Below are 24,963 nucleotides of genomic sequence, written 5' to 3' on the forward strand. Positions count from 1 at the left end.
AAATGTGATTATTCCTTAACTTCTTGCCCGATTGCCACCAATTTGATATCATGGGTACATCTAACCACCATACAGTATATGTCACACATGTTTTTAATTTGACCTTCTTGTCAAGGTCACAGAGGTCAAATGGCGTAAATTCGCCGTCAGGCCGTAACTATGGCACATTTCTTAACTGCAATGACTATTGATCACAAATTAACTGTCAATCCACGGTTGGACCATGCAAAATCTGCAAAAAACGCTAAGGTGGGTGGTCAACGGATCTGCTTCATATTTTCACCATATGTTGGCCCTGGGACATGATCATGGGCCCTGAAGTGATTCCACAAATTATCACGTGACAGGGAAGTTATGGGCAAAAAATTGTTACCATGTCATTCAATGCATTATCCCTTTAAATTTCTGACCAATTTGCTCAAAATATGGTCACCTTTGAAGATTTTTTTCCGCATTTTCAAGTGAAAGGATCTGACATTGCATAGATGCAAATGAAAGTAGAGGTGTTTGGCAATTTTTTCATGCTTACAGTTTATTATTTATTTAAGGGGAACATACCCTACTTAGGCCCTTTTTAGCTGTCCTACCCCCAAAAGTTGCAAAATAGGGCTAACTTAGCGACATATAAAACGTTCTCCACAGGGAACTGGTTGACAGGGTATTTCTCAGAGCAAGTATGAGATTTAGATCATTCAGTTGACACAATAAAATTTTTGTTCAGAGACTTCCATATCAAGTAAACAAGCTGATGAAGTTGGAAGATTTTAGGCCTTTTGGAGAAGCGGTTCCTCTTTTTGACAATAGGGGGCCCTACCGAAGCCGACAACAACAACAATGGCGGCAAGCATGGCTGGAGAAAGTCAGGAGAAACTCTCACTAAACTGTGGATTTTCTGATATTTCCCCTATATATCAGTGTGGTTTGATGAGAAAATATCCAAGTGATGTGTGTGTTGTGTTGCTGCAGCAGTGCAAAAAGAACATTCAAGCTCATCTGAAGCGTCAAGATGTACCTTTGCTACATGCTGGTGTTCAGACAGAATGTGAGCTGATTGCCACTCGTTGTGGTTATTTTGACTTGTCCGATCCGGAACTAAAGATGAAAACCATATGCCCTATACATCGATACAGATTGGGCCTGAGCTGGGAGTCACCAAGGAAATACCAGCATCCCCTACATCCGACAAGTTCCAAACGCAAGACTTTCCGTGGCATTTCTGCTACCACCAGTAAGCAGGTCCAGGAAAGATGGAATGTTTTCATGCCAATTGGCACTGGTAAGTGTACATACCGCTGGCTTTGCATCAGTTCAGTATGCATGGTTGTCACTGAGAGTATGTAAACATTGCTGTGGCCTTACTTCTTGACCTTGGATAGCGCGGTGCCACAGCACTTGCCTAGGGTAGGCCTACATGTAGGTCTAGGCATGGCAGGGTCTGTTGGAACTTAAGCTGCAGTTGTATGTCTTCAAAAAACGTGTCTCGAGATGAAAAAGTTTGCTTAGCCAAGGACGTGATAACACTCGGTGTGCACGAACACTTCCATGGTAGGGCCTAGAAGGTATGCAATGGTAGGGCCTAGAAGGGCATGCAATTGTGCATAAAAATGAGAAATTCAGTCCTGAGTGATCCCAAATCCCAGCCTTCTTCTCTTATCACTGGTTTAAATAAAGTTGTCATTTCAATTTCAGGTATTTGTAGAGGCTGTAGTAATGGTCACAGAGAAGCTATAACACTGAAGCAGCACTCAAGTGGAATAGATTTATCACAGCCACAGGTAAACAAGTACATACAGGCCTACCGGTACTGTAGTGATATCCACAAGCTTAATTCTGATTGCATGAAGTTTCTGTGGGCAGGTGGGAAACCACAAGTTTTTTTTTGTCTTGGGACAGCGAATACCTAGCCATTCAACTTAAGTGAAAAAATGGACTGCTAACTATAACATGACGCTAACTATAACATGACCACAAACACCAAACTCTGTGCTCTTGAAATGTGTCTTGTCATGGTTTATAGTTAGTAAGTTATTCATCAGTAGCCTAAAGTTTTGTGCTTGAACTTGCCTATTTCCTCTTTCAGCCTGGCCCTTCCACATTCCATGCTCCTCCACAGCCAGACAGTGATGCATCGGAGACTGATTTGGATGTTCAGGTAAGCATACTGTGACCATATTTTGGCTGATAATTTTTTTCTGATCACTGTACCAAAATACTAAATTTCATACCTTGATAATGAAGCAAGGTAGGTTCCAATCATTTGATTGTAGCTTGGCCAACGCTGTATCACTTCACATGTAATTCACGATCCATGATCAAGTATCATGAATTGGTGGAACACATATTCTACTAAACTAGCTGACATCTTGTATGCCTGCATCATCAGTAAAATTGGGAACTTGCTCTTTTACTCTTTCAGTCTGGTGGGCCTTCAACGCCAGAGAGTACTGGACAGGCAGAGAGTGATACATCTGGGACTGACTCTGATGTTCAGGTGAGCACTTCATAACTAAAGGAAAATGTATCGGTTCAAAGTATAACACAGCATAGATATTCTGTGATTGTGGAGTGAAGTTCCATTTCACATGGTCATGGTTGATCAACACTAAGTTTACAAGTAAAACCTACACTATATTGCCACATATACATGTAGTTCACAATCACTGATCAAAGTTGTGAAATATACTGACATATTTGTACAAGTAATCGATGCATGCGTACCCCGTTTCTGAAAAAACACATACATTTCCTTTCAGCCTTCTGCTTCTCGTACTGGTACTACATGTGGTGAAGGATTTGTGGAGGTGTCGAGTGCTGGTCACAAAATTCACTCGGATGTACAGACCGTTGAAGAGTTATCTTCAGATTCAGACATCATCAAAACAATGATGGTGAGATATCCTAATATGTTCTTGCTCTTCCTGAAGTATGCAGTCAATGTCTTCACTATTGAACCATGAAGTTCATCATTGTGTGCATGTTTGGGTCTATGTAGCCTTACCGGAAAATAAGTGATTTTATTTACTAGAAACATGTAACGTTGATCAATATTCGGTGACATGTCCATTTTCTTTCCAGTCTCCGCCCCAGCCATCGAGTAGTGGGAGCTCTCCTAGTCCACCCTATGCTATGGAGGTTGATGCATCATGGGCACCAACGCCTGCCCCTCGACAAGTGAAACTCGGTGGACTCAACACCTTTCTCCAGTACGGAGGTTATGAACCTGTTGAAGGCCGTTTGCTAAAACCTATCGAAGAGTGTGGAGGTAGCACCGTCAGACTATACACACAGAAGGCACGTGAAGCAATCAATTTGTCGTTAAACTGCCTTGCACCTGGTCAAGAGGAGGCACTACTGGAAAGAGTCCTGCAGAAAGAGAAGAAAGGGGTGTCTCCAGAATCTGAGTTGGCTGCTATTGTCAAGTGTTATGAAGATTCCAAGTCATGGTACACGAAGAGGCAATTGCTTTCAATCATTGCTGAAGGCAGGACTAAAGAACAACTCCAGGTATTATCATTATTATGCTTTTGTTTGTGTCCACCTAATAGTCACAGGCTTGATGGTGAAATTTATTTTTGAAGATATCCTAATCTTTGGCATCTTGACTTGACATACTCCTGAGACAACTTAGCCCTTTTTCACTGGTGCGACTCGCTTGATAGAGGTAATAGTACGTGTACGACAGACAGTTAGTAATAATGAAGTACATAATAATTGACGTATAACCCCCTTGAAGCTGGATACTGCATCACACTCCACACAGTCGTGTGTTCGATATTGCAAAGGTAGATGATGCTTTGACCTCCCACATGGGTCTTGCTGAACAGGTTGCAATGATCCAATATCCTAGCTTGCAAAAAGAAAATGAATGAAATGATAAAAAGTATGATTGTTCAGAGAATAATCATGTCTTTCTTTTGTAGGCTATGATACCAGGACTAACGGTTTACAGAATAGATCAGGCAAGAAAGCATGCAAAGGACATTGGCAGTGGTCAACCAGTTTCTGTTGGGCCAATCGAGAAGTCACGTCTTGATGATGTTAAGGTCGATCACTTCCTGGACTTCGTCAGTCAACCAGAATTCCTTCAAGACGTAGCGTATGGAACGAAAACCATCAAATTGAGCCATGGGGAAAAACTAGAAATTCCTAACGTTGTTCGTTCCGTCATTTCATCGAGGATCATAGATCTCTATCTGGGCTACTGTGAGGAAACTGGGTTCTCTTCGCTGAAGAGAAGTTCACTGTTCAGCATCATACAGGTGAATGAATGTTTTTGTGTCAACTATCATTGCCATCATAGTAAAATCTGTGAAAGTTGTTTATTCTTCACCCATTCAGTTCTTTGTAAGTGAGTGGTTTATTGTTACCATGGTAACAAACAGTCATACATTTGGCTTCAGAGAGCAGATTTAGCTATCGATCATGGCTTGATGAAATAAGATGCTCTCTGTAGTAAAATATTTTTATGAGCTAAATATTAGCAGACACGTTGATCAATTGCTCCATCACACAGTACAAACACATCGAAAGAGAGCCCCGAGTCTGAATCTCAGATTTAGATGCCTTTGTAGTGTTCTATTCTCTATTTTTTACCCTCAGGTATGTGCGGCCTCCCAAAAAAAGTCTCTTGCCGGCCTAGATAATGTGGTTTCTGAGGGTACAGATGCATTCGAGACATTGCATGAAACGATCAATACACTAGGAGAGTGTGGTAAGTTGACATTTGCCATTGACATTGATGATTTTGACAAGTTTCACTCCTGATTAAGATTTTGGCTGACTGCCATCAGTTGATCACACTTGTCTGTCCACTTTGATCTATTGTGCCCGAAAAGTTGAGGAGGGATTCGATTCAGGCCTATGAGAATCCCTCATTAAGTTTTAACATTTGCAGGGCACTCCAGTTCCTGGATTGAAGACAAGAAACGCAGACTGGATAAAGCCAAGCTGTACTTGAAGTCTGATTACAAAATGAATGTCCATACAAGCAGCCGATGTGGAGACCACTGTATTCCCTTTGCCCTTGGTGGTCAGAGCCAGTGTGACCATGTTCATGACCTCTGCTGTGACCAGTGTGAAGACATGAAGTCTGTTTTGGAAGAAATTCAGCTAGCTGCATCTTCAGGAATTGTGAAGTACAAGTAAGTACTACTTGTATGTAAGTTTGTATGATCTGAACTTATGAAGTTAGAAGTAGATGTTTTGGCTCCATGTGTGTGGGTGGGAAGTGTACACTGTACACTTAGTAAGTTATGAATTGATGGATTAATGGTCGGAGAGTTAGGACTTATACAGGTAATGACTAGGTTGTGAATTTGACTCTTGGAAGGATCACTTCTGATCTGTTTTGTCTCTGTCAGTGTCTTTTTCCAGTCAGCAAGACACCTACCCAGTAACCCTACATTGTTCCATTCTTTGAATGGGGCATCAACTTGGTTACTTTACCTGTGTGTCTATGTACCGTAAGCCTGGGCAAACTGTAGGCCCTCGCCAAGTGGAGAGTACTTTGTGATTGACTCCTCCATGGAGAAATGTACCTTCAGGAACATGCACAATGTTATTTCTTTTTTTTACTCTAGGTATCCTCAACAACAGGAGCAAGTTCAGTATGACATTGAAGTTGCTAAGGAACAGGTCATGAATTTGAAGAGCCATCTTCTCCGCCAAATATGCCAGGAGCAAGCCAAAACGGATGTACTGGACAAAATGACGCCATCACAAGCCCTTTTGACCATGGATTGGGCTATGAAGTTTCTGCCCAGTCGATTCAGAGAGGCACAGCAAGATTGGTATGGGAAAAAAGGAATCTCTTGGCACGTGTCTGCAGTAATAACTAAGACAACTGATGAAAAGTTTGAAGTGAGTACCACCACATATTCTTTGCAGACTTGCAGTATATTTACTTTATTGTACTGTAAAGTTGACCAGGAGCTATCACCATCCCCAAAGACAGGATTGTTATTTATTGCCTGAATATGGTCCCCTGAATATCAGTGTTAGCCTCAACAGCTCCTGATCATTGTATTACATCCCATGTGATATTTTCTTCCATTGATGTTGGTGACTGAGTCTTTTATACTTTCATTTCAGATTCACTGCTTCGTGCACCTTGTGCAGCAGTGCACCCAGAATTGGTTTGCTGTTTTGTCGGTTCTCGAGGCCACAATGGAAGAAATGAAGATCCGCTTTCCTGACGTCAACGAGTTCTTCTTGCGGTCTGATAACGCGGGATGTTATCATTGTGCACCCTTGATACTATCCATCCCTGCTCTTTCATCTCGCTTGGGAATCAGGATTCGGCAGTATGATTTCTCCGAAGCCCAAGCTGGGAAAGACATTTGTGATCGCAAAATTGCCCCGATGAAGGCTCATATCAATCGTTTCGTTAATGAAGGCCACAATGTGACGAATGCAGTTGAAATGCATGCCGCTTTAAGTTCATATGGGGGTGTTCGAGGGTGTCATGTTGCTGCACTCGAAGTAAATGAGGAGGCAATGACTGACCGAATTGTGTGGCCTGGTGTCACAAAGTTCACGAATTTTGTCTTTGGTGACTCAGGACTTGAAGTGACTCAGGGGTATAGAGTAGGAACTTCAAAGTTCTATTCCTACGATGAACTGTTGAAAAAGGCCATTGAACCACAAGGGGCAACAGACTTTGTCATTGTTTTGCCGTATTCGTCTCCACGTGTTGTGACTGGTACTCTACGGCAGATTTCATCGGTTGTGACCTGCACGGAAGTCACATGCAGGAAGACCTTCTCTACACAGGAAGCTCTCTTTGAGCACATCGCTCTTGGGAGGCACACTCCACAGGCAGGTTCTGACAAAACATTGGACACCATCACCAGAAAATGGGCAACCAAAGTGTCTGATATTGCCATACATGTACAGAGCACAAGATCACACCAGCAAGCTGCAGATGAACAGGAAATGTCCTTGGCCACAGACGCTGTCACTCCAGGATGGGCTTTGAAGTCAAAAAAGCAGAGCAAGCGTTTTGCTCTCCCAGTAAAGGACTTTCTGTTCGAGGAGTTCATGCGTGGGGTGGACACAGGCAGGAAGGAAAATCCAAGCCTTGTAGCCAAAAAAATTAAGCTACGATTCCAAAAGGAGGACTGGCTCACAATGCAGCAAGTGAGCAGCTATTTTTCCCGCCTTGCTGCTCAGCAAAAGTGTGGGTCTCTGAAGAAGGGAACAGCTGACATCCACACTGATGAAGCTCACGAATTGGCAGATACCATGATCACACGTTCTAGGCAACGCGCTGAGATTATTCTTCAAGTCGATTTGTAAAGTTTGAACTCAGTTATCCACCATCGTGCGTGTATCCATCATTCTACAACGATATCATGCTGCTCGGCTGTCAGGATGTTTGTTACAACATTATTCCTTGTCTCTAAGCATTCCCTTTCTTTACCACATGTCTGTATTGTATTACTCCAGTTTCTTGTCAATAACACACCTTCTAGATATTCAAGCTTGCATTCTAGTACCGCTGACTATTCTTCTTCTTGGCGTTTGATGACAGCTTCAAATTCTTTGGTCGGTCATGGTTTTCACTTTGCTGTCCGTGGTAAGACTACTTTATGTAACACCACCTGATATGATTATCGATGCATGCCACTGCTGGCACTTTTGATGGACCTGGTTTTATGATTTGTGAACATGTATATTTTCAGAGATCTACTAAAGTATCAGCAAGCTCGCCTTATCCCTTTTTGATTATATGTCAGCGTAAATATGAGAAATCAACCATTTTTGAATAAATCTTAGGTTATTTTGCTATGAAACAAGTTTCTTCCTTCCTTGCAAATTGAACTAAATTTGAGGCATGTGGAATGTCCAATGCTGAGAATATTCTACGATCTAATAAGATCACATGAGAGTTGGACCAGCTTTCAGGATTCCATTATTCAGGACTCTATGAGTAACTCATTAGGGCAGGGTGGACACCATTCATGGCACCATGGTTGCATGGCTACAGAGACCAATGGCTTTGGCGAGAGAGACCCACAATCTCTATGGTGTATGAATCTATGGTGTACGAACCATTAGTGTCCAACTTGGTGAGATAAAGTCGTCCAGATGCTACGAAGAGAAAATTGCCAAAGCATACCCACCCTGCAACATGTAGGCCCCAACACACTATGCAACTGAATTTGTGTTCGGGAAATCAATATTGGATTCATTAGCTGATATTGGCTCCTTAATCATTGGATGGAATGCTATGCCATGGCTCCACAGAAAAATTCTTGAAGCAGAAGTACATTGACACTCGAGATAGTTTATTGGGTCATGTAGAAATTAAAGTACTGTTACACATTACAAATGTACAATTGAACTTTGTTAGACAGAAATTAGATTTTTAAAACTAATCTCAGGTTAAGTTTCTAGAAAGTATGACTGCTTTTTGCTTCTTCCATTATTTGCTTTGGGGTGCTGTAGTTCAATGCATTACCAACAGGTGGCAGCACCAGGAAAAAGTTCGAAAATGTTCGAAAATTGGTCATCTTTACTCGGTCCCCACTCACAGACGGGATTCGTGAACTGTTTTTTTATTTCTGTTTCTGAAAGTGCTGGTCATGCCTAATATTTTGCAAGAGATCCCGTGATTTAGATCCCTGTGGAGAAATAGTTATGGCACCCGACACCTGCCTCCACAAAAATCAATGTTTGGGGTAAGGGGTAACAATTCGTCCATTTACTCCCTAATTGGGGGGTCATGTTTCATGAACTCCTTGATATAGATAGTCCATATCATAAAGTAGCTCCTTGTAAAGGGATAGTTTTCTAGGTCTTACAGTCTTCGTCAGAGGGGTGCTCAAAATTCGCCATTGAAATACTATGTGAGAAGGCAATTTGACGGCCAAATTAAGATTTTTGTTAATTACTCGGTAATTACTGAATGGTTTCGGCTAATATCCTACAGTCTTTTATCATTTGGTCATATATACCTCTCCACCAAATTTCATTGAATTCTGCTAACCCCCACCTTAGCACCTTTTGCATGGTCTATCCATGGATTGACACTTAAGTACACATGTACCCCTTGGTCAGGTGATCTCAGGTACCGAAGTTTGGTGCGATCTGATTTGCCGTTTGGCCTCCAGGGAGGGGGCCAAATCCTAAATTCTTCAAAATGCCATTATTCCTAGTAATGACTTGCCCGATTGGCACCAATTTTATATCATAGGTACATCTAATTCTAACAACCATTCAATGTGTCACCCGGGTCTTCTTTGATTTGACCTACTTTTTAAGGTCACAGAGGTCGAATGTACTGTAAATTGGCCATTTTGGGGAAATTGTAATTGCTTGGACCTACATCAAACCTAACACTACATGACACAATACCATGCTCTTTATCCATCTTTCCTCCACATGAGGTGAGCACAATGGCCCTGGCCATTTCATTTTAAAAGAAATGGGCCTACCGTAATAAGTGATGTTGATTTCGTTCACTGTCAATGTCAGCCAAGATCAGGACAAGATTATAACACGTGCGACTCCATTGGCCCATGTCATTGATAAAAGATTAATACCTGACTTATTGGCCCATCCCCATTCAAACCATTGTAACGATTGGGGGCGGAGCCTCATTCCTTGTATTCAAGGTTTTAGAGTATTTATAAAATTTTGGCCATTTTTTTCTGTGGACACTGCTCATCGGACTACATTACATAATGCTCGATGACCCCATACATAACTACTGATGCTGGAATTTTGATTATTGAATACTGTGTGCAATTTGACTCTTTGCTAAATAGGTCTTGTTTTCTCACAATCCATCACTTCACTATTTTGTCAATATCTTCCAACTGAGGGGTTATGCTTGCTTTGGGATGCTTTTGTAAAACTTCTTTGTGCCATTATTGAAATATCAAAGGTAACTGTGATATTTTCTTGCAGCTCACGGTGATCAAGGTACACGGACAGATAGCAGTAAATCTTCAGCTTGCATTAACCTGCTACCATCCTTCGGTCTTTCAAATGTTGGTCACAATGATCAAACTGTCATGACTGTGCAGGACAATACTATGATGTAAGTATTCACCCAATAGTTTTCACCCAAAATATTGGGACAGCATGTGGTCTGCCCTGTCCCAGTGTATTACCATATTGAGTGCCTGACCTGGGTATATCATATAATGGTATAAATTAGCAACCGTGCAACCATTCCTCAGACATAGTCATCGCTGACAGAGAGAAGGTGCAGTTATATCAATACCTTTGGGATAACCAACCTAATGTCTTCTGGTGTCGGAGTAGTGGACTTTTGGTGAACTGTTTTGGTTTTTAGCTGACCTGGGGGAGCTTATGTCATCGGGTCTTGTCTGTCGTCTGTGGGTTGGTCCGTGCATTCCTCGGTCCGTCCATCGTCGTTAACAAGGGTGGCAGGGCTGCTCACTGTTGAGTCAAGGAAGTTGAAACTTGGAGTGTGGAGGTCTTATGGCAACATGACTGACTTAAAAAATTACAGACATTTGACCTACTTTCTCTGCTTCAGGCGGCCATCTTTGAAAACCTTATTTTGGTAATATCTCATGAACGCTTATAGCTAGAACCATGACATTTTTATTGTCAATACTTCTGATGAAACTACATGACATAATATACGGGTTTGATTTGACCTACTTTTGAAGGGCACAGAGGTCAAACAAAATTTTGGCAAAGTTGGCACATTTCATCAATAATTGTGTCAAGGCCAAAAATCAAACTCGCTGCTTAGGTCACAAACCAAGCTGAGTCTAGAGAACTCACTGAAACATGCATCCTGGATTTTGAAATTTTGAAATCACATTACAGCCAGATCCCGTTAGCGAAGGTTAAAAAGCGAACCTCAGGCTGCAAAGGCAAATGCCTTGAGGCCGTGAGGTTGGAGTTTCTCTTTGAATTGCCCGATGATGTTGTTATTAGGGTAATCAGGCGTGATCAGAGATTAGCGCAATCTAGCCTAATCTCCTATGGCATGTCTGGCTGACCTACCACAGCAGGTGTTACAGAATTTGTTATTGTTACTCCTGTCTGTAAGTGGCACATCATCTGACAAAATCAGAGTGTACTCAATGTAGGCCTAATGGCAATGCTTCAGATGAAGACCTGATTGGTCCTGTCGGATGCTTGTTTCTATATTGCAATATTGTAGTTGATCATGGTGCAGGATGTAACTGCTTTTTCGGACTGTTTGTTTATAGTAGGCCTATGTGAAAAAAACATTTTTTTTTTTCATAGTTTTTCATCAGACTGGTTAAAACATGTACCTTGCTTTTTAAGTTAGGCCTGTAAACAATAATGATGTAGGGGCCTTGAAGGCTTTAAACAATATATTGTTCCGCCCTGCGAAGAGCGATCGTGTGCAAAGCGGTGGGACAGAATGGGGTACAACTAGATTACCCTGGGCTCACTGTTATCCATCCGAATTTGACCACCCCCACCCTTACTCTTAGGAGAGGAGCCTTGCCTCTATCTCGACCTAACTTGAAAATAGTACACATCCCTGCGACCTATATAATGTATGCTATTGCGTGGCCTACTTACTGACACAGACTCCCTGAAGCCAGGTCAGAACTATCCGTCCAATTTCAACTTAAGCTAAAAAAATTGCAATGCATCAGGTGTGGATATACTGCCTATCCTGCAATGTCCAGTTTAGCATGAAGCATGCTGTTTCATCTTTACCTGTTCTGTTAACACACAGACCATGCAGACCTTGGCCGAGGAATTTTATGGTCAGTCTGGGGTGAAATCCCAAGGTGTATTGTAACAGTGACAAACAGGAATATTGCTTCAAATCTGCCAAGGGTTTGTAGAGTGACTTTGAACGAAAATTTCATGGACATCAGATAGAAACCAATGCAGAAGCATACACTGCTTCTCTGCATCACAATCATTGAAGCAACTGTTCCTTGACCAATCCATGACTCATCATTATATAACATTATATAACAATTCATGGCACGAATTCAGCAACACATTGAGTGCATTCGATCTAATCCACATACCCATATTGCACCAAGTGTAATGAACCCAGTAAGACAGGTAAACCTAACACAGCAGGTGGTGTCTGTAGTGCAATAGCAGATGTCTAGGAGGAAGGCCTTGGAGTGCAATCAATCAGCTTATCTGACCTATTATAAACATCCAGCTGAGAGGCATTCCACCTATTTTGCTCATCTTTCGCTAACGGGGTCTGGCGGTCATGAGTCAAGGGGTCCAAAATGACTTTGCCCAAAAAAACCTTATTCTGGAAATCCACGGCCACATGAAAGTTACAGGATTAGCAGTTATTTATGATTTAGCAACTCGGTTGATCTAATGAGGGTTAACGCTCTTGCAACCGGACCAGTTTTTGGCTCACCTCGTGAGGGGAGCCTTTGCGACCTGCCATTAGTCGGGGTCTGTTAGCAGGGCACGTTTTTTAACCCCTAACGCTACTGACCTGAATTTTGGTATGTATGTCCCCCTTTGTGAAATATCCTCACATACCAATTTTTGGTCGGATCTCCTTCTCTGGTTGGCCACTAGAGGGCACAATGTGAAAACAGAAAACTGCAATAACTCCTGTGATAAAGGTCGCAGCTCGCTGACATTTTTATGGTAGGTACCCCTAGTAAGGGGAAATCACATATCACGTGAGCTTTTGATTTGACGTACTTTTCAAGGTCCCAGATGTCAAAGTTCGCTAAATCACCGATAGGATTTTTGTTTTTATTTGAACTAGAAGGTTCTAAACTAGTGTGGACATGTATGTAAGGACCCTCTATTCTTCCCCAGAAATTTAGCTGGCTCAGATATCTTTTCTCGATGAAATAGGCGGCTTTTAAATTTTTTGGCTCATCATAGGGGAGTCTTTATAACACCGCTGCATCCGTCATCTGTCGTCGTTGTCGGTCAACAATAGGAGCACGTTTGCTCACTATTGAGTCTAAAAAGTTGAAACTTGGTGTAAGGATGTCTTATGACAACATGACTTGACACAAAAAAATCATCGCCATTTGACCTATTTTCTGGGCTCCAGATGGCCATCTTTGAAAACCTTATTTTGTCAATATCTCATGAACGCTGATAGCTAGAATAATGAAATTTTTACTGCCAATACTTCTGATGAGACTACATGGCAGAATCTGCGGGGTTTTGATTTGAACTACTTTTGAAGGTCAAAATTTGGCATTGGGCATCTTTACTTATTAACAAAAACTCAGGTCAATGTGACCTTATTATGTAAGTAGATCTGTTATATCAAGAAACCTTCACTGTGTGATCCTCGAAGAGATTGACATAGAGGTCACAGAGATGCTCTCGTGAAAAAAAAGAAGGAAAAAATCCTCGAGCGGGTTTGAACTTGGGACCCTTGACACTTGAGCCTTGCCGTCTTACCCATTATGCCTTGAAGCCATTTTTGTGAATATACATATTTTTCAGTTTTCTTTACATGTACAAGCTTGACAGAATGGTGTCTTTTGTGCAATCTATACCATTTTCAGTTTCAAAGTGGCCTTTAAAAATTGCCCTTTTACAATATTGGCAAAGTAAATTCATAAGATACATGATCAGGAGATAAACATAACACCCTATGATGATTATACACAATTCCTAAAATTGACCTGCCGCCTATTATCAGTTCTGTAACTAGGAGGAAGTGACGTAGATAGAGGCAGCCTACATAAGGCTGACGTTACATAGGCCTCATTCGTTCACTTCCCACATGTCATGTTCCCCTTAATGCGTTCGTTCCTCACTGAATGCATGCCACAAGGCCGTGCATTCACCGAGGAACGTTAAGTAAAGCTGGAACGTGACATGTGGGAAGTGAACGAATGAGGCCTATGTAACGTCATCCTAATGTCCATAACACAATGTGCACTTGGAAGAGCATTATGAAGAGAGAAAAATGGTATTAATTCGTTGCTTTGGCACACCAAACATGCCAGGAACTGGAAACTGAGTAAAGGTAAAGTTTTAGTGTTGATACTGGGCTTGTTTATGCATATCATGTGAGTTAAGCCACCATAAACACAGTCATAAACAACACAACAGCAATGGACAGTGTGTGTTGTGTTGTGTTGTGGTAGTGTACATCTGCATTGTACATGTAGTATCAAGTATGCTGCATGGCTGTGCCACTGTGCCACTGATCATGAACATGTACATGTAGGCCTGACATAGTATATTTTCTGTGGTGTGGTGGTAGGCCTATGGCTAATATACTATAGGCCATGTACTGTGTGCATAATGCCATTATTGTATTTAATGAAAACAAGTAGCCTTATGACATGTGATGTATGATCATGATGGATGCAATGGCAGTTAGCTAGCTACATGTAGGCTACTCTTTCTTGGGCCATGGCCCATGGCCATGGGCCTGCAGGGAGAATAATGATAGAGCTAAACTTTAGAATCCCCGATCGGAAATGACGTAGTTTGATCGCATTCAACTATAAATCCATTGAACAGTGGTGCTTGGTTAGTCAACCGATGACCTTTTTTTGGGGTGATCGGGGATTGTAAACTCGTTCCAATGATAGCCACATATCACAGCCCGGGATCACAGCACATGAGGCATGAGAGGCTGACCACATTTGTCATGTCTGCATGGAAAATGTTTGGGCAAGTCATAATTGTAAAAATTAACAAGACAAAATGATGTCAATTGCCTATTTCAAGTTTTATTATTAAATGAGATCCAAATGCCGTCATATCACATGCAACATGCATCCATGGCATAGAATAGTAATTCTTTTCACAGAGTTCCTGTTTCACTCAAAATGATACAATCATGTTTCAGTTTGGAACAACCGCTGTCTAACGTTACAAACAAGTGACCACGAATAAACCAGGTTTGCCGAAATGGATATGGATAATACATCAACAAACTCTCAAGATCACAGCTATTCCAATCCAGCAGGAAATGTTATGAAGGTACATTTGTAATACAGTCAATATTCAGCAGTATACTACCCAAACTACTAGTACTATATCTGTACTATTTACTTATAATATTGTCAAGATATCAAATGCATTTCAAAAAGCGCTGATTGTATATATCAATCTCTTTGAAATGCATTTAATTGAGAGGAGCTAAATGAAATACTGAGTACTCTTGGCGTAAATTACAGAAACAAACCATGTAATCTAATGTTTCTTTGAACAAGTAATTTTATGTCGTTCATACTCTACCCAGGTCAGACTTTTGCATGTGTACTCCATTCGGACACACCCGAGGAAGAAATAATCTATTTATAATAGAAATCTCTTAGCTAGTTCGCTTAGCTACACCTAGGCGGCGCCCCTATACAACCTCTGCCTCGTGTGAGCCGCCATAATCAGTACTTTTTCCTCGGCACATTGTTGCACACTGTTCCGAGTTTTTCTACGTTGTTTTCGCCAAATTTTGGTCGATCCTACGTTCGAGAAGGACACCCCGGGACACCTTCGGGATGCTTATTATCTCTAGGAGACAGGTGAGATCGTTCTTTAACCATCCTCCCTCGATTTCTGCTTTTGGAGCGTGCTTTTTCTGCCGTCTCCCAAGAAATTTTTTCTCCGTTTTCCCGGGCTGTTGGTCACGTGACCGTTCGTTTTTATACTTTTATGGTTTTTCTGTTAGAAATTTCGGCGTAATGACATCGTTATTGCCGTCCTTTCTTTCTTCTTTGGGTGTTCAACACTTTGTTTTGGACCTCCTGCCCTTCAGGGCGGGTTTCTGAGGTCCGTTTACGGGTGTATCGGGGATTCATAGTCCCCGGCCTGGTTCTTCCCCGTGTCCGGGTGCGGGTAGTTCCGCCCCCATTGGGCCGGACCCTTTCGCCCCCGGGATGCCTTCCTCTTCTCCCGGCACCGCCGGCAAGAAGATGAAGAAGGTGAGGAGAGGAGCACGGCCCTCAAAGGGAAGGGGGTCTTTGACTCCCTCTCCCTCGCCCTCCTCACGGACCCCCGCTAAGCGGCGAGGTCCACGGGGCTCTGGGGGGGTTTCGACCCCTCCCGACCCCTCCCCCCAGGCCGGGCACCCCTATTTTGGGGGTGTGCCCCCTGGGGAGGCCTTGGGTTTGAGTGTTGGTGACCCTGATTCAGGGACACTCCCCAGGGTTAGCCCTGTCCCCTTTCCAGGGGGCAGGGCTCTGGGTGGGACTCAGGACGTTTTACGTCCCGATCCCCCCGCCGACGCCCCCTCCTGTCATGGGTTGGTGAGCAGCGTCGCCCCCGGTGAGCCGCCTGTTATTTCAGGTGTGCTCCCCCGTCCCCCTCCGGGGTTTGCAACGGGTTTGCGGCCGCTGCCCTTGGCTCTGCCAGCGCCACGGTTGAGTCCACGGCCACTCCGGGGATCCGCCACCCCTTCGCTTTGGGGCGGGCTCGTCCGTCCGACCCTCACTCTGTGAGTCGGTCGTCTCTTCGGACGCCCCCTGGCGGGGCAAGATCAGTTTTCACCTTCCCGTCTTTGCCGCCGTTCACCGCACCCGGAGGTGTCCTGCCCGGTGTGGGCAGGGGGTCGGTGATCGACCACTATTCACGGGCGAGGGGCCTTGGTGCCCCCCCCCCCCCTGTTATGGGTGCCGTCAGACCGACTATTCCCCCGGTCCGACCCCACCCTGCTCTGTCGGGTATGTCGGGGTTGACGGGTGTGGCTTGCCGGTCAGGCATGCCCCCCTCCCCCCCTCCCGTGTCTGCCCCACGGGAGTCCGATTTGAGCTCTGAGCCTCTGCCTCTTGCTTCCTCTCTCACGGAGGATCAACGGCAGTTGCTTAGGAGCCTGACGGACCGCTTGGAGGCTTCCAACCTCCATGACAGGTCCTCGGCTCGCCCGGCCGAGAGGCCGGTGGCTTTTGTTTTGAGTCATCAGCCAATGGACTGTGAGTTTAGCGACTCACAGTCTTTTTCGGCCTCTCAGGCTGACCCCCCCTCTGGGGGTGAGGACTCCGCCATTGTCGCGGGTATGCGCGACTTGCGCGCTCTTGTTCGGCAATTTGTGCCGCAAGACACATGTCCTCTCCCGACGGTCAACCCCGCCCTCGGTAAGGTGCCGTTCGACTTGTTCGGCGACGCCTCCGAGCAGGAGTCGGATGCGGTCCCTAACCGGGCTTTCCAGGAATTGCCCGCGTCTCCGGCCCTGATTAGAGCCTCCACATGGTTGGATACGGCTCTCAGGGATACAGCACCTTCTTGCGGAGGTCACCAGCGCGCCCTGGTCTCGACGCTCCCGTCTACGGGACCGGGTGCCTGGACTCAGGCTGGGAAGCGATTCACGACCGCTTCCCCTCCAAGCCTGTCCTATAGATCCGATTATTATCGGGTCTCACCGTCGGGAACTGACCAGGTTTCACTGTCGCCCCTCAAGGACGACATCCAACTTTCGGGTTTGGTACCCCCTAAAGTCCTCTCTTCTTCGGCCTTAAAGGATGCGAAGAATGACGAGGCCCTGGCTAAGGAGACCCAGGCGGTGTTATTCTACGCCGACCTGACTCTGTGTGCCCTTACCAGGTCTCTAGCCGCGTATGCCTCAGAGGAACAGCGTATTCTCGCGATGTCCCTCCAGCAGTCCCTGCAGCATGCCAGTGATCTGTCTGCTAAGCAGGCGGCTAACGGCGTGCTAAAACGCCGCGACCTGCTCATCGGGGGGTTCAGCACGGTCAGGTCACAGTTTCTGCGGGGGGCATTAAGGACCGCTCCATTGAGCGGCCCTTTCTTGTTTCATGACTCCCTGCCTGACACCATGGGTGCTCAGGCACAGTCTGATCGCCTGATGGAGTCAGTGTCGACTCCCCAGGCCGCCCCCCGTCCGCGTTCCTATTCACAGGCCGCGGGCAGGGGACAACAGGTGGGGTCTCGACGCCCCCGAGGTTCATCGACTCCTCGTGGGCCCTCGTCCTCGCGTGGCTCCTCCTCCTTTCGTCCCCAAGGGCAGACAGAAGCTGCGGCTCCCTCTCGCCGCTCCAATAAGCGCCACTGCTCCTCAGGCAGGGGCGGGGGCGGCGGGCAGCCCAAGCGTCCTTTCCAAGAGAAGGGTCGCGGGGGCAAGCGCAAGTGACTCTTTAGTCCTTCCTCCTGCGCCTCCAGGTGGCGCCCCCACAGTTGGCGTCGTGGGTGGCAGACTGCGACACTTCGCAGACTTTTGGGACCGTTGGTGTCAAAAAGACTCCCCCGTGCCGGATATGCTCCGACACGGTGTCCGATTGGACTTTTCCCATCCCCCCCCTATGACGTCGACCCCCACCCCGGTGTCCCCGCCAGTAGACCCCGTCAGGGCGCTTGCCCTTCGATCGGAGGTCCTGTCTCTTCTCACGGGGCTCTGGGGGGGTTTCGACCCCTCCCGACCCCTCCCCCCAGGCCGGGCACCCCTATTTTGGGGGTGTGCCCCCTGGGGAGGCCTTGGGTTTGAGTGTTGGTGACCCTGATTCAGGGACACTCCCCAGGGTTAGCCCTGTCCCCTTTCCAGGGGGCAGGGCTCTGGGTGGGACTCTGGACGTTTTACGTCCCGATCCCCCCGCCGACGCCCCCTCCTGTCATGGGTTGGTGAGCAGCGTCGCCCCCGGTGAGCCGCCTGTTATTTCAGGTGTGCTCCCCCGTCCCCCTCCGGGGTTTGCAACGGGTTTGCGGCCGCTGCCCTTGGCTCTGCCAGCGCCACGGTTGAGTCCACGGCCACTCCGGGGATCCGCCACCCCTTCGCTTTGGGGCGGGCTCGTCCGTCCGACCCTCACTCTGTGAGTCGGTCGTCTCTTCGGACGCCCCCTGGCGGGGCAAGATCAGTTTTCACCTTCCCGTCTTTGCCGCCGTTCACCGCACCCGGAGGTGTCCTGCCCGGTGTGGGCAGGGGGTCGGCCACTATTCACGGGCGAGGGGCCTTGGTGCCCCCCCCCCCCCCGTTATGGGTGCCGTCAGACCGACTATTCCCCCGGTCCGACCCCACCCTGCTCTGTCGGGTATGTCGGGGTTGACGGGTGTGGCTTGCCGGTCAGGCATGCCCCCCTCCCCCCCTCCCGTGTCTGCCCCACGGGAGTCCGATTTGAGCTCTGAGCCTCTGCCTCTTGCTTCCTCTCTCACGGAGGATCAACGGCAGTTGCTTAGGAGCCTGACGGACCGCTTGGAGGCTTCCAACCTCCATGACAGGTCCTCGGCTCGCCCGGCCGAGAGGCCGGTGGCTTTTGTTTTGAGTCATCAGCCAATGGACTGTGAGTTTAGCGACTCACAGTCTTTTTCGGCCTCTCAGGCTGACCCCCCCTCTGGGGGTGAGGACTCCGCCATTGTCGCGGGTATGCGCGACTTGCGCGCTCTTGTTCGGCAATTTGTGCCGCAAGACACATGTCCTCTCCCGACGGTCAACCCCGCCCTCGGTAAGGTGCCGTTCGACTTGTTCGGCGACGCCTCCGAGCAGGAGTCGGATGCGGTCCCTAACCGGGCTTTCCAGGAATTGCCCGCGTCTCCGGCCCTGATTAGAGCCTCCACATGGTTGGATACGGCTCTCAGGGATACAGCACCTTCTTGCGGAGGTCACCAGCGCGCCCTGGTCTCGACGCTCCCGTCTACGGGACCGGGTGCCTGGACTCAGGCTGGGAAGCGATTCACGACCGCTTCCCCTCCAAGCCTGTCCTATAGATCCGATTATTATCGGGTCTCACCGTCGGGAACTGACCAGGTTTCACTGTCGCCCCTCAAGGACGACATCCAACTTTCGGGTTTGGTACCCCCTAAAGTCCTCTCTTCTTCGGCCTTAAAGGATGCGAAGAATGACGAGGCCCTGGCTAAGGAGACCCAGGCGGTGTTATTCTACGCCGACCTGACTCTGTGTGCCCTTACCAGGTCTCTAGCCGCGTATGCCTCAGAGGAACAGCGTATTCTCGCGATGTCCCTCCAGCAGTCCCTGCAGCATGCCAGTGATCTGTCTGCTAAGCAGGCGGCTAACGGCGTGCTAAAACGCCGCGACCTGCTCATCGGGGGGTTCAGCACGGTCAGGTCACAGTTTCTGCGGGGGGCATTAAGGACCGCTCCATTGAGCGGCCCTTTCTTGTTTCATGACTCCCTGCCTGACACCATGGGTGCTCAGGCACAGTCTGATCGCCTGATGGAGTCAGTGTCGACTCCCCAGGCCGCCCCCCGTCCGCGTTCCTATTCACAGGCCGCGGGCAGGGGACAACAGGTGGGGTCTCGACGCCCCCGAGGTTCATCGACTCCTCGTGGGCCCTCGTCCTCGCGTGGCTCCTCCTCCTTTCGTCCCCAAGGGCAGACAGAAGCTGCGGCTCCCTCTCGCCGCTCCAATAAGCGCCACTGCTCCTCAGGCAGGGGCGGGGGCGGCGGGCAGCCCAAGCGTCCTTTCCAAGAGAAGGGTCGCGGGGGCAAGCGCAAGTGACTCTTTAGTCCTTCCTCCTGCGCCTCCAGGTGGCGCCCCCACAGTTGGCGTCGTGGGTGGCAGACTGCGACACTTCGCAGACTTTTGGGACCGTTGGTGTCAAAAAGACTCCCCCGTGCCGGATATGCTCCGACACGGTGTCCGATTGGACTTTTCCCATCCCCCCCCTATGACGTCGACCCCCACCCCGGTGTCCCCGCCAGTAGACCCCGTCAGGGCGCTTGCCCTTCGATCGGAGGTCCTGTCTCTTCTCAAGAAGCAGGCAGTGAGGCTGGTGGACAACCATTCCTCCCCGGGCTTTTACAGCCACGTCTTCTTGGTCCCCAAGAAGTCGGGGAAGTGGAGACTGGTCATCGACCTGTCCACCTTGAATCGGTTCCTCCGGGTCCCCAGCTTCAAGATGGAGACAACCAGGTCAGTAGCGCTCGCGGTGCAGCCCAACGATTGGGCTATCTCTCTGGACCTTCAGGACGCGTATTTACTTGTCCCGGTCCATCCAGAGTTTCAGCCCTTCCTTCGTTTTTTCTTCGAAGGAAAGGTTTATCAGTTTCAGGCCCTTCCTTTCGGCCTGGCTTCTGCTCCGCTGATTTTCACAACAGTCGTCAAGGTGTTTGCCGCGCATTTTCACGCCATGGGCTTAAAGCTCCATTGCTATCTTGACGACTGGCTGCTACGGCACCAGGCTCATCGCCGTCTGGGAAACCAGGCAAAGTTTCTGCTCGTCACAACCGGACAGGCAGGGTGGTTGATAAATTGGGACAAATCCGAGCTGGACGCAGCTCAGGATTATGTCTTCGTGGGGGTGCGATTTTGCACACGAGAGGGCCTGATGTCCCCCCCTCCGGACCGAATTCGCAAGATTCGGTCCTTGGTCGGGATTTTTCGCCGTCAGGACAGCGCCACAGCCCGACAGTTTCTGTCGCTGCTGGGGCTGCTCAATTCGGCAGCGGACCAGGTTCCTTTCGGCCGCCTGTATATGGGCCCGCTCCAGCTCCTCCTGCTGTCGAGTTGGCGTCCATTCACGGACTCCCTTGACCAGCGGATATTTATCCCGGGGTCTCCCTGGGGGAGGTGTGGAGTTTCTGGGGTTCAGAGACGGAGCTCCTCCGCGGAGTGCAGCTCAGCCCTCCGTCGCCCCAGATGTCCCTGTTCACGGACGCCTCCCTTTATGGTTGGGGCGCCCATTTGAACGAAGGGGATCTGACCACCAAGGGCACGTGGTCAGAGGAGGATGCGCGTCTCTCGATCAATATCCTCGAGATGCAGGCTGTCATCCTGGCCGTGAGGGCCTTCACGTCTCATCAGAGGGGTCACAGGGTTTCTCTTTTCTCCGACAATTCGACGGTGGTCGCTTATATTCGGAGACAGGGGGGACGAGATCCGACACATTGTGCCGTCTCACTTGGGAGCTCCTGCAGCTTTGTCGCGGCTTGGATATCCAGCTCCTCCCCCGTCACATCCCCGGCAAGAGAAATATCTTGGCCGACGCCCTTTCCAGGTCAGACCGTCTGGTCCAGACAGAGTGGACGCTCCATCGCGAGGTGGTCTCTCGTCTGGGGGCCCTGTGGGATGCTCCGGTCGTGGACTTGTTTGCGACTCGGTTGAACAAGAGGTTCCCCCTGTACTACTCACCCCTCCCGGAAGGGGAGGCCTTGGAAGTGGACAGCCTGTCGTCCTCCTGGGACGGCCTCAATGCTTATGCATACCCGCCAACCCCTCTGTTGCTACCGGTATTCAACAAGGTGGCCAGTTCACGGGTCAGACTTTGTCTGATAGCACCGTGCTGGCCGAACCAGGCCTGGTTCCCGGTTCTGCTGGAGCTGCTGACGGATCACCCCCGCCGCCTGCTGGCGTGGGACCGTCTGCTTTATCACCCGATCGGCCGGTTCTATCATCAAGACCCTTCTTTTTACAGGCTTCACGCCTGGAGGCTGTCGGGTATTTCCTCCGAGAGAGAGGCTTTTCGGAAGACATTATCCGTAAAGTCGCCCAACCTCAGAGACAGTCTACCCTTGATTCATACGATAGCAAGTGGGCTGTCTTTCGAGACTGGTGTCGGGAGCACGGAGTTTCTCCGGTTGTTCCCTCTCTTCCCAACTTCCTCGACTTTTTGAATTTTCTATTCTCGGTCCGGAAGTTTTCGGTTCAGGGAGTGAAAGGTTATCGCTCCGCCGTTTCGGTCACCTTAAAGCTGACTGAATCGTGGCAACCGTCTTGGGATGACGCTGTTTCATCGTTGCTTCGCAATATGTCCTTGGAGCGTCCTCGCTCCATTCAGCTCTCTCCCAAGTGGGACCTCTCGGTGGTCTTAAGGGCTCTCATGAAATTTCCATTTGAACCCATGCATCAGGCAGATTTTAAACATCTGACCTTTAAGACTGTTTTCCTGGTGGCTTTGGCCACGGCACAGCGGCGGTCTGAGCTCCATGCTTTAGCCTTTGATAAATTGGCTTTCACTGAGAGGGGCGCGGTCCTAGAATTTGTCCCAGGCTTTCTGGTTAAAAACCAGGCGCCGCACACCTCCAGGCGCCCGGTTTTTATCCCCTCGTTATCCGCTACGGTCTCTAGAGACCTCCAGGACAGAACTCTCTGTCCTGTTCGGGCATTGAAGTTCTATTCTAATAAGACTAAGGAGCCTGCTGTTCGCCTAGGCAGGAAGTGCCTCTTTTTGTCTTATAGAGAGGGGTTTACTAGGGAGATAGCTGCAGCCACGGTCGCCAGATGGTTAGTGGCCACCATCCGGATGACTTATTCTATGACACTCGGTTCTCCAGAGCTTCCGTCGCCTAGGCGCCATTACGGCGCTGAACGAGGTTTTAGATGCGGCTACGTGGAGTTCTCACTCTACATTCTCCCAGTATAACATGCGCGATTGTTCCAGGTTAACAGACGGTATGCTGTCTCTTGGTCCAGTTGTCGCTGCTCAGCACGTGGTCTAGGTGTTTCCCTGCCTAGACCACTCGTCGATTTTCTCTCCTGCTGGCTGTCTTGTCCTCCCTCCTTTTTAAGCGGGGGGGGGGGGGGGGGGGTGTTCTATAGACTGTCGCCGGGTCTTCGGGCCCGCGCGTTCGCCCCGTCCAGCTGTCCTAGGGTTCAGCCGCCTAGGACTTTTGAGAGTCAGTCAGTGAGGCCGCTCCATGTTATTCTGGGGCGTGCTCTCCTTCTTGTAAAAAATTTAATTTTTTTCCACATTGTGTCTCTTGACGATATGTGCTGAGCTTATACCGTGTTGAGGTGGTTTTGTCCCCGTCTAGGAGGGGATGGGTTTTCCCAGTTATGCTTCCCTTTGTTGTCAAAGGGCCTGTTGACCTCTAGCCCGGGTTTTCCCCAAGCATTCTTTCTCTGGGTCCCCTGGTCTCACCCGTTGGGTTCTGCTGCGCAGCTTGGAGACAGTTCACTTCACCACATGGTAAGTCACCGTTTACCCTCCTGCCTTTGGTTGTTGGTATTCGATGCAAAAGTCTGACCTGGGTAGAGTATGAACGACATAAAATTTCCATTTCCTGTGGAAATGTCATTTTATTAGTTCATACCTACCCAGGTCAGACTACCCGCCCTGCCTGTCCCCACAGCAACGGGACTTACTCGGTGCGCTCGAGTAATAAGTACTGATTATGGCGGCTCACACGAGGCAGAGGCTGTATAGGGGCGCCGCCTAGGTGTAGCTAAGCGAACTAGCTAAGAGATTTCTATTATAAATAGATTATTTCTTCCTCGGGTGTGTCCGAATGGAGTACACATGCAAAAGTCTGACCTGGGTAGGTATGAACTAATAAAATGACATTTCCACAGGAAATGGAAAGTTCACACAATTGCTTGTTTAGCCAAGAATCTTAACAGTTTGACGAAAATTATTAAGATTGTTATTTAACTGGGGATTATTCTTGTCTTCAGCAACCTCCCAAGAGTCACAGATACTGCTGTGTACCTCACTGCACCAGTCGTGGTTACAACAAAGATGATGAGCATGGTGAAAAATTGCACCACTTCAGATTTCCAGATTTTTTGGTGCAAATACTAGTAGTACAACTGTATTGATGCTTTCTCTTTTTCTGTATCTATTATCCTTGAAAATACATACTACTAATGTCATTGGCATTAAAATAGTTTTGTAATTTTTTTACCTAAAACTGATCCATTACTTCAATTTGAACTGTAGCTCCTCTGATGAGTCGAACTCTATCATATCCTCTGACATCACGGTTGTCATCCATGACAAGCATTCCCTGTCATGACAAGACATTGGACGCCAACATTTGTAGCTCTTCTGGCAATCAGACTCTGGTGACATGGTCCCATCATTGTCTGGATGCTCTGGAGATCCTCCCATTGGATTTTCATTGGAATCATGAATCCTGTGTTTTTCATGTAACACCCCATGAAATACAGGGGATTCATGATCCAATGAGAATGAATCATGCATCTCATGTTTTTCATGTGAGACAGCATGAAATACAGGAGATTCATGATCCAATGAGAATGAATCATGCATCTCGTGTTTTTCATGCAAGACAGCATGAAATACAGGAGATTCATGATCCAATGAAAAAGGATCACCAGCATCATCCAGCAATGAGGGATCAATGCACTCACAATCAGATTTAGCTACTGGCATGACTGGT

General features: G+C 47.7%; 2 protein-coding genes and 1 long non-coding RNA gene across 7 annotated transcripts in view; all 3 read left to right on the forward strand.

The window, feature by feature from the left end:
* Nucleotides 1-24,963, forward strand: part of LOC135493846 (centriole and centriolar satellite protein OFD1-like) — a 462,799-nt gene that overhangs the window by 347,545 nt on the left and 90,291 nt on the right. For all 5 annotated transcript variants that reach the window (XM_064781463.1, XM_064781462.1, XM_064781465.1 and 2 more), the window contains one exon: nucleotides 9,913-10,045. In XM_064781463.1, the coding sequence (XP_064637533.1) occupies nucleotides 9,913-10,045 (133 nt within the window). The remainder of the gene's footprint in view (nucleotides 1-9,912; nucleotides 10,046-24,963) is intronic.
* Nucleotides 833-7,766, forward strand: LOC135493845 (uncharacterized). The gene is made up of 11 exons (XM_064781461.1): nucleotides 833-1,276; nucleotides 1,690-1,775; nucleotides 2,081-2,152; nucleotides 2,417-2,491; nucleotides 2,754-2,888; nucleotides 3,076-3,504; nucleotides 3,921-4,259; nucleotides 4,600-4,711; nucleotides 4,895-5,141; nucleotides 5,580-5,859; nucleotides 6,091-7,766. Exons 1-11 carry the CDS (start codon nucleotides 835-837, stop codon nucleotides 7,294-7,296), a joined length of 3,423 nt encoding a protein of 1,140 aa, XP_064637531.1. The 5' UTR covers nucleotides 833-834; the 3' UTR covers nucleotides 7,297-7,766.
* LOC135493849 (uncharacterized) lies at nucleotides 13,649-24,445 on the forward strand. The gene is made up of 3 exons (XR_010448302.1): nucleotides 13,649-13,954; nucleotides 14,789-14,922; nucleotides 24,236-24,445. It is a non-coding gene; the product is annotated as an uncharacterized LOC135493849 (long non-coding RNA).

This window comes from Lineus longissimus, chromosome 9, assembly GCF_910592395.1.
Source record: "Lineus longissimus chromosome 9, tnLinLong1.2, whole genome shotgun sequence".
NCBI classification, from domain to species: Eukaryota; Metazoa; Nemertea; class Pilidiophora; order Heteronemertea; family Lineidae; genus Lineus; species Lineus longissimus.

Coding starts and splice junctions, on each gene's coding strand:
- LOC135493845 (XM_064781461.1), top strand. CDS start 835: ATGGCGGCAAGCATGGCTGGAGAAAGTCAGGAGAAACTCTCACTAAAC. Junction 1,277..1,689: donor TTTCATGCCAATTGGCACTG/GTAAGTGTACAT, acceptor TTTCAATTTCAG/GTATTTGTAGAGGCTGTAGT. Junction 2,889..3,075: donor ACATCATCAAAACAATGATG/GTGAGATATCCT, acceptor TTTTCTTTCCAG/TCTCCGCCCCAGCCATCGAG.